At 41.6% G+C, this 13230-nt stretch overlaps 1 protein-coding gene across 3 annotated transcripts in view; it reads right to left on the minus strand.

The window, feature by feature from the left end:
* NUP93 (nucleoporin 93) overlaps positions 1-13230 on the minus strand; it is a 79259-nt gene that overhangs the window by 62748 nt on the left and 3281 nt on the right. For all 3 annotated transcript variants that reach the window (XM_054296171.1, XM_054296172.1, XM_054296170.1), the window contains exons 2-3: positions 10478-10691; positions 9362-9479 (exon numbers count right to left, since the gene is read on the minus strand). In XM_054296171.1, coding sequence (XP_054152146.1) covers positions 9362-9479; positions 10478-10656 — 297 coding nt within the window. In that variant the 5' untranslated portion in view covers positions 10657-10691. The remainder of the gene's footprint in view (positions 1-9361; positions 9480-10477; positions 10692-13230) is intronic.

A 13230-nucleotide genomic window follows, 5' to 3' on the forward strand; every position in this document is an offset into this window, starting at 1 on the left:
AGCAAAGAAAACAGGGGACAGTGAGAACAGAAGTTTTGCCAAAAATCTAAATAAGCTAGACAAATGCATGTATCCTTAGTTCTACCTCAAAAGGCTGCAACTTTCTTTCAGGAACATATCTTGGCAGGAATAAGAATTTCATTTTGACCTCAAAAAGAAAAGTTCAAAAACATCCCTGCATACAACCCAAACATTTCTTCTGCAAACTGCCAAATTTTCAGGCTCTTGTTTTGTATGGAGAAGCTTAAGTACATCCACAGTTTGATGCCCAGTCACTGATAAACAGTTGTCACACTTCTTAGTCAGTGACTGTTTTAAACCAAAGCTTGATAATGCCTAGGATTAAGATTTTGGATGTGGAGTCAAACTGACAAATTATGAGAGGGGAGAGGAGGGCAAGCACAACCTGTGGCCCTTCCCAGACTGCCAAATTACACAAATGGGTGAGTAATAAACCCCACTGGAATTCATCAGTCCTGTAACACTTTCAAGAGGCTTGAGTAAATGAGGGGAGCTTGAGAGGAGGGGAGGGAGTTCAGAGCTGCAGCAGCTGCTGCTTTTCCTAATAAATTTGATGGACTGCCTCACTGGAAACAGAATGTCCAGGGGGTTATGCTGTTTGTGACCACAGGAGCTCACCAAGAGAGCCTGGCCTACAATACAGATTTCCTCTGTGGAAGAGTGATCTGCTCACAGCACCATGAGGGATTAATGAGAAAATGGTCGAGACAATGCTCATGTAATAAATACCAGCAAAAAACCCCACAGAAACAATAGCTCAGGAGAAAGTTAACAACTTCATCTCTCACAGATCAGCTCCAAGCCCCTCTGGTCTCACTTCAGACAAGTTTGCTGAAGATCAGAATTTTTTTCCTACACCACTTGGGAAACTTCTGAAAAAGAGGAGAAAGAAACTGAAGTGTTAAAAAGCCATATTGATTTAAATAGGTAAATGTTAATTTTTAAATTCCACACCTATGGCTTAACTCCATTAACCCACTGCAACACTGGGACTGACACTCCTGCCATGAGTGAGAAGTCCCCTCAACAACCCCTCTGTATGGCTGTGAGCAGGGCCTCCCAAAGCCAAGAGCTTCCATTTCCAATTTCCACAGAGGCACTAGAAGGTCATACCAAGGCCCACTGAGAAAACTGGATTGCTTTAAAAATAAATATGTAAAAAATAATTACGCCTCCCTCCAAATTATGGTCTTATACTGCTACTATACAAAATGTTGTTCATATATAAGAAATCTTTTTTATCATCTGTTAATTTTTGGCAACTTTTTTTTTCCTTAAATGTAACATAAATGAACCAGGTTCGCTTCTGTGTATAATCAGTTCCACTTTGAAATTCCAGCACAGCCCTGCAAAGCTTTCATTTCAGAGCTATAATAAAGGTACTGGAAAACTCCAGATCCTCTCCTATAAGGTCTATACATAATTTGTAATGATTTTTAAAAAGTTACAAAACAGGAGTTATCCTTTGCAAAGCTACATTTGAGCCTCAAATAAATAAATAAAACCATTTCTTTAATCCAAGTGAGTGCTCTATCACATGATATGAGGAGGGGGCAAATTGCCAGGGTGCATCTCAGCATTGCTTCTTCTCACCAATCTGTATAAATGCAGAGATGAAACCATTCTACTAAATTCTTCCTGCACCATGAAAACCCCAATTCCAACAGTTCATTTGCACATGCTGAGCACACACAGCCCAGGTCAGCAGCCAATCCAAGCCCTCAGTGAGCACTAAATTAATGGGACAGCACGACACCAAGAGGTACCACACTGCCAGAAATTACATCCCCTGCTCAGATGCAACACAGGAAGCCATTAATGATCCCACAGTACTTTCTGTAATAGTAACATTGCAGGGTGGTGGGGAAATTCTGGCTCAGATCCTCACACCCAGGCTTGCTCCTGAGCTCCAGCTATGAAAGGATCCAGCACTGACACCAAGACAAGTGGAGATGTCTACACCTCAGCACAGGAGAGGCTGCATTTTGGATAGGTGATGTCTAAGCTGTCTCTATATGCTGTATTTGCTCCTTCACAGGAATACAAGTTAACGTTCAATTAGAAATTGGAATCATTTTCAAACAAGGGCAGAGCTACATGGCAAAAGAAGAAAAACGGGGGAGGGGGAATGAAGTCAAGCATTATGACTCAAAATCTGTACGTTTAAAGATGTTTGAAGTATCTGTTACAAAAACATTTATTAAAAGTTCACAGTTGTCCCAATTTGAGATGCAAACAACGTATCTGGATTAAACAGACAGGAAATGTGAAATGTGCCAGGACACAGCAGAATTTAAATAGATCAATAAATACAGCAACTAGAAGCAGTTCCCAATTTTTCCATCTCATGACCTTGCATTAGCATAAAGCTCTGAAATATCTTTCTTACCCTCTTATTTACCCACAATGAAAGAGAAAGGCAGATCATTTATCTTCTCTCCCTGCTCCCAACCCCTTAAGGTCAGGAATCCATAATCAGAACCATGATGAACTGGAAGAGCACCACATAACTACACCAATTGGCATGCAACCAAGCAAATAAAATTTAAAATAATTCACTATCAGAATATTTACTGAATTACTGCAATTTGGCCAACTAATTTAACACCTGAATATTCTACATTAAAGGCACCACAGTTTGGGTTTTTTGGGGATGTGCATATTTTTTTGAATGTTAACAAGACCAGGGTCATTTAAAACTGCACTAAATCATGCCACTAAAGCAGTAATGGAAACTAGAGAACACTGCTGCTTAGATGTAAATGACAAACATGAGGGAGAAAGTGACAAGCAAAAAAAAACCTTCCCAATGTCTTGGGCTTTTTTTCCTCCTTTTTTTCCCTACAGTGTTATTCACTCACCTATCTAATGCCAAAAAGAAGAGGGTGTTTTGGTTTTGTTGGGCTTTATTCCTTTAAACTTAAAACCAAAACAGACCCCAAACCCCCATGCTGGCTATAAAATAGAGAAGCCTGAACTCCTAAATCCTACTCACATCCCAACCTACTCTCAGTTTGGTACTTCCCAGGGCATCCTTCAATCAGCACAGGCCTGGGAGGCTCTGGGCCAGCCTGGTCCTCCAGAGGGGCCCTGGGAGGTGGCAGCCAGGCCACTGATCCCTGGCTGCTTTGCCAGGCCTGTGAGCTGCCCAAGCCATGGCAGACAGAGCACAGGCAGGCTGCAGTTCATGTAAAATTGTTACACATTGCTTACAAGGAGGAGACATCAAACACAGCAGAGATGAGCTGAGGAAGTTTCTGTAATTTATAATTTCCAAGGTCCACATCCCTTAGCTTCATTTGCTGCATGTCAAAATACTCATTCATTCCCCACCACTGCTTTCTTCAATTGCGTGCAAACTGCCTCTGGCCACATTTAATTACCAGGATATTTATATTCTTGATTTACACACCTAAATGTGTAAGGCTAAAATCCTGAATGCAATCAGTGAGACAACCTAGGCAAAGAAGACAGCAGGGTTTGATACCAGCATGCACTAGTGAAGGGAGGACTAAAAATTACTTCCAAGAACCTTTGAAGAGAGGCATTTTTAGAGCCAAACATTTCTACAGTTTCTGAAGAATTCCCAACTATGATCAGAAATAGTATTTTTCACTTGGACTACAGCAATGCAAAGAAACCAACAGCTAAGGACCAAGCCTAAAAAAGCCAAGGTCAAAGGTTGTCCTCTTGCATTCACCACCATGGCTCTGCAGTGGTTAAAAGCCCACACAGCTGTGCTGGCATCATTGATTAGGGAAAACAAGGAAGCACAGGAAAATGAAGCCACCTTAATTTCAAGCTCCATTAGAACTGAAGGACTTGGGGGCGGGGGGAGAAATCAATGTCTGGCAAATGAGAAAGGACAAAATCTGCAAAAGGAAAAATGCATTTTCAAGCTAAGCTAATGCAAACAATGGATGCTGAACAGCACTTGAGGTTGGCCCTTTAAGGTTGTGTCAGCATTTCCATTTATAAACTCTGATTTTAGTTACACTCTAGTAGCTTACCACAGGCTTTGGTATTATTCTAGCAGCTACCACAAAGTATTTCACAAATGGTAACATAAAATAGCAATAAGAGCTCAATTGTTGAATAATGCACCCTTGCAGTTCCTGATGTCAGAGTAAGAATTTTTAAATTACGAGTCATGCACATACATACACACAAACAGAACATATAGGGCTGGGGAGAGCATCCTGGGACCCAGATTCTATCAAAAATAAAGCAGAAGTAAAGGCTACCTTTGATACAAAACCTATTTACAGTACTTTGGAAAGCTTCAAAATACCCCACATACTTAACTTCAGCCTGTCTCTCGTGCCACTCAGAGATTTCAGTCTAACCCTCTGGCCTCATTTAGATAAAAGCTCTTATTTCTGTATCTGGGCCTCCAGAGAGCTACTCAGTCAATACTCTGAATACCCACACCCAGAAATCAAGACCAAACCTAGTATGCAACCTTTCATTTCAGCTGTGCCTAGGTCAGAAGCCAAGGTGAAACTTGTACAAATGAGATAATTCAACAAAATTTTCCTTCAGTGTAATGGAGCCAGGCCTTCACCTCAAACTTTCTAAGCAGATAAGCAATGCATGCAAGGAGAGCTTTGTCTCCTTCCAACATTCATTTCACAAATCTGCACAGAGCTGCACTCAGCCAGAAAAATGAGAGCAAAACCATTTTTTCAAATTACCACCATGACTCTGGGCTTTTATTTTTCAAAACAAGCATAGAGGGGTCCAAATCTAGTATTGAGCCCAGGGACAGGTCCAAAATAAAAAGCCCATAGTAAAGCATGGCATACATTGCAAGAGTCAAATGATCTAAGCAGGAATAAATGAGGCCCTGATCTAGCAACTAACTCCTACCTGGTACCCCAAAAATCAGTTTGAAAGAGCAGCACTGAATCTCTCTCTGACCTCCACACCTAAACCAAACAGCACAAGTGCAGGGCCAGGTCCCACCTCACACCAGCACAGCCTCCCCACAGCTTTGGAATGATTCCTCCTCTGGCTGCCATTACTGCAGTCAGAGAGGATCTGCTGTGACACTGCTCATTAGAAAAGGACATCAGAGTTTGCATCTTTGGAAGAGTGAAGAAATACCTTTTCTGAACAGAATGGCAATGTTGTGTTTATATTCCCCTAACCCATCTCTGGGGTACAGATTTGCATGATCCAGCCTTACCTTGGATTTTTCAAATCCAAAAAGAAACAAACAAAAAGACCCAAACACATAAATACATGGTAAATATGAGATCAACCAGCACTTAACTAATACATTCAGTTTTGAAAAGATTTTGCCAAAAAAGGGCATTTTGACCATTTAGAAAAATCTTGAGCTTTATAAACTCCTGATATAAGAACTATTATAAAACAGATTTACTGCAAGAAGGGCTTGTTGTTCTGCATGCAACTGAATAACAAACTTCAAAATGAGAGAGGAAAAATACAAATTCTTATAATTTAATGGCAAGCCTAGAATCTTTTACATAATCTTCCCGGCCTACTGCTCTAGTGGGAGACATTTCCTGGACTCACAACCCTTTTATGTGCAAGCAATCTACATTTTACAACTGATAAATAATTCAGATAATTAATTGAGCTGCAATTTGGTGCACTTTTTAGTCAGCACTATAGAGTACCATTTAAAGAGGCTCTGTACAGGAAGTCCCTCCTGCTTGTTAACCCAAGCTGAGACTTCTATTAAGGTGAATTCCTAGATTCTCTTAGCACTTTCTGAATGCCTTGCACCAGCAGCCTGGGACTTCATGCCCTAGGATGCTCCCCTCTGATTTTTCTTGCTGTTTTACTCTCTCCATAAGAAATTGGCTATTTCCTGGCATTCTCCTTCTGCAGTGCTGATTGCCATCATTTGAGAGATTAGATTCTAGCATATCTCTCTGTGCTGGCCTCCCACAGGCTGCTAGAACAGACTGCAATGGAAGAAGGAACAGAGACAATAAATAAATGCTTTAGGTAAGAATGCAGAGAAAGCTCAAGCAAACTGCCAGAGAAATCTCTAGATGCAAAGGATTGATGTGGGAGCACATGCCAGGAAGTCTAAAGAGTATTTTCATGCTGAAAGAGCTTTGCTAGAATTTAGAAGCCAGCAGAACCCTAAAATTCATACAATAAAGGTTTAATTATATTTGTAGCCTTCACACAACTGCAACAGTCAGCAAAGGCTATGCATCAGGTCTGTGCCTCTGGCACAAGTGCCCAAATGCACCACCCTCTCCTGTGCAGTGGGGCACAGAGCTGCACCAATGCAGCCCCACCACCTCCTCAGAGGGAACAGGGCACAGACCTCCACTCTCTGGTGTTCACCCCAAAAAACCTCTTTGGCAAATGATGCTGTAAAGTATTTATGAATTGATACATGCTCAAACTGAAGATTAAGGGACAGATATGAGTAACCACACAGATTAGAATAATTTAGTGTTAAAGAATCTACAAATGACAAGTTTCAGATGGGATTTCAGGCTAAATAAACTTGCTGCAAATTACACAGGGCTGTGAGTCTGTGTTGAGCATCAGGAAAAGCCAGGTCTGAGGAAGGACAGTTAAGCATACAATAATGAGAAAGTGCGGACCAAGTTCATTATGAATATGTGAAGAAGTTTTTGCTGGTTAAAAAGAGTAATGATAATGCCAGAAGGCACAGGCTGAGGACTTGATGCAGAACAGAACAGGCCTTCCCAATCCACAGAATTCAAGTTTACCAGTACACCTTGTAAACACTGAATAACAGCAGAGGAACAGTAAATCCTGTAAAGAAATAAAGCAGACCCCTCCCTTATATCACTGTGCACACTGCCTGCCACATACAATGGGAACAGCTCATGGAGCAAGGATTCTACACAGTGCACAGGGATGGCTTCATCTGTCCCAAAACAAACACAACACATCTGAAGACTTAAGAAACTCTCTAGGAACAAGGAAAAGAAATCGCAACAATCATCAGGAGGTATAAGAAAAAGTAACATTAAAAAGAAACTTTTGTAGCACATCTTTACCTAAAGCATCAAATACTTTTAAGGCCTTCTTGATTAACAGACGTAATTAGAGAGCAGTGCCTAACCCAAAGGTCCTCTTACATAACTAAAAATTTAATAAAAACTATTCTAAAAGAGTTGATGACTGCATACCAGAACCTACAGATAGGTACAGAGACTTGTCCACATTCTAAGCAAGTAACTTTCAGGTACAGACCACAGCCAGACAGCTTGAGATGTGACTGCAAATATCCTGAGCAGAGGATGATGTTCTGCCAGACATAAAGTCCTTGCACCTATTAACTGCAAAAACAAGCAAGGACAAAACATTTAAAACTGACACACTGCTCGTGTGCCTCCAAGATGATCTGGAGTGGAGCCCCTTGCCATCCTTCCCCTTGCAAATCACTTTTAGCTAATTGACCATGAACGTTTTCTGCACATGGCCTGCAAAAACAAAATGTAAGACTCAAAGCACACAAGTACTGGGCCTCAGAGATGAGTTGCTGAAGTGATCAGTGATTAAATCACTAGTGTTAATCATGATTCAACACAGCAAACATGGAACTTTGATTTAAATGATTGATTTTAATCCTGTTTCTCATTTGTACTTTTTAGCTATTTTCCTGAAGAAAGCACTGAATTGCATTGGCTGATTTGGCCATCTAAACACAATGATTTGCAATTAATCACTGGTTTTGTGTTAAATTTGGAGCTTTTCCTGAACAGGAGGATACATTCAAATATTGACAAGGGCAACTAAAAACAGTACTAGAGAGAAGAAAACATACCAAGATCACTACCAGAATATACCAGAATCACCATTTCAAATAAGGTCTTGAGATTTGGTAAAATTAGGAAAGAACATCAGCTTCATATTTTAGTTAGGTAACCAGCAATAATATAAAATATGATTATTATGCAATCATATCCATTTTCTCATGTGCCATAAATCTCAGCTCCAAAGAGTCAAGCACTCTACTGCTTCTGGGCTTGACAATCTACAATAAAATTCTTCTTACAACAGCAAGGAAAAACTGTAGAAATCAAAGAATTAACAGCAGTAGTGAAAAAAAAAAAGGAAAAACAAAAAAGAGGCAAGAGTTGTTGAAAAAAATCTAGACAGAATGAGGTCAAGAAAGACATGTACCAAGTTTAACATCACCAATTAGAAAGACAACAACATCAGAAATTGGGGCAAAGGGATAAAATGAGAAAAGACAGAAAGTGAACAATGCCAGTGGTTTAGAGCTCTCACTCTGTGATCAGGCAACATATAAAGTCCCGAGACAGAACTAATCTTCAGTGAAAGAGAGGCCTTAGAAAACTGGGGTTAAAGAAGTCTGCCTGAAGACAGGAGACCACTGGGCTCCTAACACTGGCATGAGATTTAACTAAGGGTCCTGCACCCAAAATGGATGGCACCAAATGCAAAACTAAAACATACATTAGATAAAATGGGGTAATTTCACCTGCCTTGCTTCCCCTCCTGAAGTTAAGTAGCTTAGCATACTACTGCTGCAAAAAAAAGAAAGAAGAGCTTACAACTCTTCTAGCCCTTATAAGTGAGCCATCTGCCAGAAAGGAGAGAAAATATCAGCTTCAAAATGATTAACCAGTAATTCAGACTGTTACTTTCAATGCAAACCACAACACCAATTCCCCTACCAGTTCTTAACTGAGAAATTAATATTGCAGGTTTCATCATTAAGATATTCTACAAGAGCAGGCAACGATCAGAAAGCAAAGCTAGATGGGTCACAATAATTTCTAAGACACCCAGAGAAAATTCACAGGAAACTTTACAAGAAAAAAAATCATCTGGTAAAGCATCTGAACCACAGCAAATACAGTGTATCACCAAGACAAGGTTATGGCATCTGTGATACAGTGAAAGAAAAAAAGCTATACTCACCTCTTTTGATTGTGGACTTAAATGCCCCCTATTCCAACACCTCAAAATTGCCTCAAAAGTGGTTCCACGTGTTTTCCCAGTCAGACATAAAAAAGGTTTCAAAACTATGACAGAGGTATCCCTGCACAATTTAGGCTTGCAAGGCCAACAGAGACAGGTCCGCAAAGGGAGTTATGTACCTAGTTCTTCTTGATTTCAGCAAGAATTTGAAACTTAAAATACTTCTGTTATCTTGGCACTTAATGCTGCTTCTCATTCAAACATCTTTCAGCATTCAAAGCAGCATCTCCCCTCTACATTTTCTCTAGCCAGTGAATTAAACAGAGAGCAAGATGATCTCCACAGAAGCCTTAGAACAGCTCTGCACCACAAAACAGGAACAGCAGTGGCAAGGGCAGTGTAATTCACATGTCAGAAATTTCCCTACCTGGATGTCAGTGTCCTTCACAGGTTCAAGAGGCTCAAATGTAGTGGCTGCACTTAGACTCTCAAGCCTCTGAGAAATGTGGGATATATCAAGCCCTCTAGACCCAAGAAGAACTGATCTGTAAGGAAGAAATTGTACGGATATGAAATTAGCATTGAACAGACAGAACTCTAAGCCCAGACTCATTGCCAATATTTAGGTCAGCTTGCCACGTACAGACAGTGCTCCCAGACGTGTCACAAAAACTGCACAGAACCAAACTTTGAACAGCCCTATGTGTCTATGTAAACACCTCAGCTCTGCTGGAGTCTTTCTGCTGTTCCACTGCAGTGCTGCAGAGCTGCCAAGCCCTTCCAAACAGAAAAAAATGTACACCGTGCTGGTAAACATCTACAGCAACAGCCAGAACAAGGTACTGCACTTTTTAGCTTTAGCATCCGAAATCAAGAACAGTAGCTCCTCAGATAAACCCTTCAACTATCCTGTTGTTTTTTGGAAGCAGGAGAAAGGTTGGAAGAAAAAAACCAGAACACAAGTTTTGCAGTCATTCTGTTGTTCTCTTATTATTAGGGGTTCCGTGCTGTTGTCTCCTTATCACAAAAGTTTCATACCTTCTTGGTGTTTTCTTGTGGGCTGCTCCTCAGAGCACTGACTCTTTCTTCTTCACAAAGCAGCCAACTGACTCCAGCTCCCTTCTCACCCAGCCACCCCACTCTTTTACAGCACTCTTCTTCTCATTGGATACAGCTGGGGCCTGTTGAAATCAGGCCTGTTCCTAATCTTTGATAACTGGCCCAGCTGTAACTCCTTAGGGGTGAGATTACTTTCTACACTATCTTTATTTTCTTATATTCTATTTCCCCCAGCAGGACTCCCCCCTACATTGAACACCAGACCCATAAGCGTCCCCAGCACTCCATACTCACGCCTTGATGCCGGCGGTCTCCTATGAGGTGCGGGTCAGAGTCAGGCCTGTTCCTAAATCTTTGCTAACTGGCCCAGCTGCAACTCCTTAGGGCAAGATGACTTTCTATACTATATTTATTTTCTCCCAGCAGGACTCCCCCCATGTTGAACACCACCAGGCCCATAGAGTCCCCAGCGCTCCGTACTCACGCCTTGACGTCGGCGGTCTCCTGCGAGGTGCGGGTCAGGGTGCGCGAGCGCAGCCGCTCCCCGGCCTGCTGGATCTCCTGCAGGTTCCGCTCCACGTGAGGCAGCTCTGAGATCCCCTCAGTCTCGGCTGCCAGCTGCTCTGCCTGCTGCAGCAGCTCCCCAAAGCCGTCCGTGTCCATCTCGGCTGCAGGTTTTGCTCGAGGCACACAGAAACCTTCAGGGAAAAAGGGAATTCTTGCTCAGCTATAAACAGTTTCTCTGCCTGTGGGGTCACAGACAGAGCAGCAAGAGCAGGTCTTCTCCAACTGGATATACTCTCTATCCTCCCCAGGCATTAAACATCAAGGAAATCTTTTCAAGTGGTCTCAGAGAGCTTTCCCTTGTAAGACTACAGGCTATGGACCTGTCAGAAGTGGGATGCAGATGTCATATCACAGTTCATATTTTCCCTTAAAACAAAGGAGGGTGAAAGCAGAGAAGTCCCTGTGAAGAATTTGGTGTTTATTTAGCTATAAACTACTTGCATACATGTCACAGACATGTTCTATGAAAAATCCTTTCCTTAGGATTTTTTCCTCCTGAGAAGCTGACAGGCCTCAGGAACAAAATGTAAACAATGATTATCTGCTGCTGTGAAATGCAGCAGGTGCATCTGGGATTGGTCTCAAAGAGTTGTTTCTAATTAATGGCCAATCACAGTCAGCTGGCTCCCAAGCCACAAGCCTTTGTTATTCATTCCTTCTTATTCTATTCTTTGCTAGCCTTCTGATGAAGTCCTTTCTTCTATTTTTTTAGTATAGTTTTAATATAATATATATAAAATAATAAATCAGGCCTTCTGACACATGGAGTCAGATCCTCATCTCTTCCCTCATCCTAAGACCCCTGTGAACACTGTCACACGTACACACATGGACAGATTGCTTGGAGCACTGGACTCTGTGATCCTTATGGGTTCCTTCCCATTCTATGATTCTGTACTCATATATTATGAAGAAAGATGCACACATGTGCAACCATAGGAATATGTGTGGGCTGAAAACACACAAAAACATGAAGTTAAATTAGCAGCAAAACAGTCAAGCTACAGATGCACATAGACAGCCATAACTAGCTGGCTGTTAAAATGTGTTGCTCCATATGTCATTAACCCCCAGCCAAAGGAAATAAGTTCATGTTCTTCCAGTTTATAAGAGCTGTGTCTAAATTCAATGCCTGCAGGAAGTTTTACCAGTGTGAGAATTTCTTGCATTGACTCAGTGACAAAATAATTAAAGAAGTTAGAGCACAAGGCAAGGGCTGTAACAGAAGATGCATTAAATGCATCATGCAGTTCCAAATTCAGAATGGAGCCTGTTATTTTTACAGAAAGGACAAAAGCATTCATGCTTGGGTCACTATGGAAAAAGACATGAAACTGCAATGGTGTCCACATTAACAAAATATGAAACCCAAAACCTCAGTTTCACACACCAAATCATGGTTTGCAGCTAAACCAGCTACAAGCAATGAACATCAGGCACCTCTGTAAAGCCACAGAAGACCACAGACATCTGTGGTGCTGAATGGTGCCACAGAGATGGAAATCTTCAGTACAGTCCCTCTCTCATAGCTTTTGCACCCAAACCCAGAGGGCCTGGGATGAAATAAGAGAAATCAGATGACAAGCATTAACTCCCACTGTTTATCATTTACTCAAAAGTAAAATCAGTGAAGACTATCTGGTTCAAGGAAGCCCCCTAAGAAGAAAACAGGGATTTTTACAAATCAACAATAGCCTGCAATTCAAGTATTTCTTTGTACTCCTCAATCACACCAAAGCAATTTTACAGTAGAATTTGAACATTCTTCAGGGTCTGGGTCTCACCACCATTCCCAAATACTACTACCAGCAGCAGTAGCAGCACTTTCTCTGTCTGGACAAATGATTTAAAAGCACTGCATGATGATTCATTCAGACATATGCAGATTGAGACAGAATCCTCCTGCCTGGGTGCCAGGACAAACCCTAACAGCAGCATCCAGGAATGGAGAATTTCAGAAGCACTCCCCACACACTTGAGGAAAGCTGGGGGAGGGAACGATTGTGTTTGCAATGAGTTGTTAATCAGGTGAGATAGCAGAGACCGGATCTGTTTGAAAGATCAGTGTGCCCCCGAGATGGAGTGAACAGGGAGGAGCAGGGTGGGAATCAGCAGTTTCATGCCCTGCAATGCAGTACAGAACATCTTCCCAGTGTTTACTTGCAATAACTCAGATGCAGCCCTGCCAGGAACAGCCTCTGTTGGCAAACACTGACCAGAACAGCCACACTCCTGCACACTCAGAGACTGCTGAGATCCTCCAGGAGCAGTGACTGTGAGAACAACACAGACATCAGCTGGATTTGATCCCATCTGGTTCACTTCCTCTTTTCATTACCAAGATAAAAAGCTGGGAGTGTAAGAAGCACCAACTTCTCAGACTGCTGAAACCAAAAGCACAAAAAATCAGTGCTACAGAACTGCAGCCAAACCTGCACCTTTTACCTGCACACCCTGTTAATACCATGTAAGGTCTGTCACATAAGTTGTGTAGGACAATTGCAATAACTCTGGGAGACTGAACTAAATTCAGCAAATAGGGAATAAACTGATTATTTTGGAGCAAGTTGAAGTACCTGTGATTATAACCAAGCACTGGAAGCGACATCTCAAAACTCAGAGAGTCAACACTAAACAGCTTTTTCTAAATGACAGAATTCAAACATTTAG

Source organism: Melozone crissalis, unplaced genomic scaffold (genome assembly GCF_028551555.1).
Source record: "Melozone crissalis strain CALT ecotype California unplaced genomic scaffold, PUWL_Pcris_2 ptg000007l_1, whole genome shotgun sequence".
NCBI lineage: Eukaryota > Metazoa > Chordata > Aves > Passeriformes > Passerellidae > Melozone > Melozone crissalis.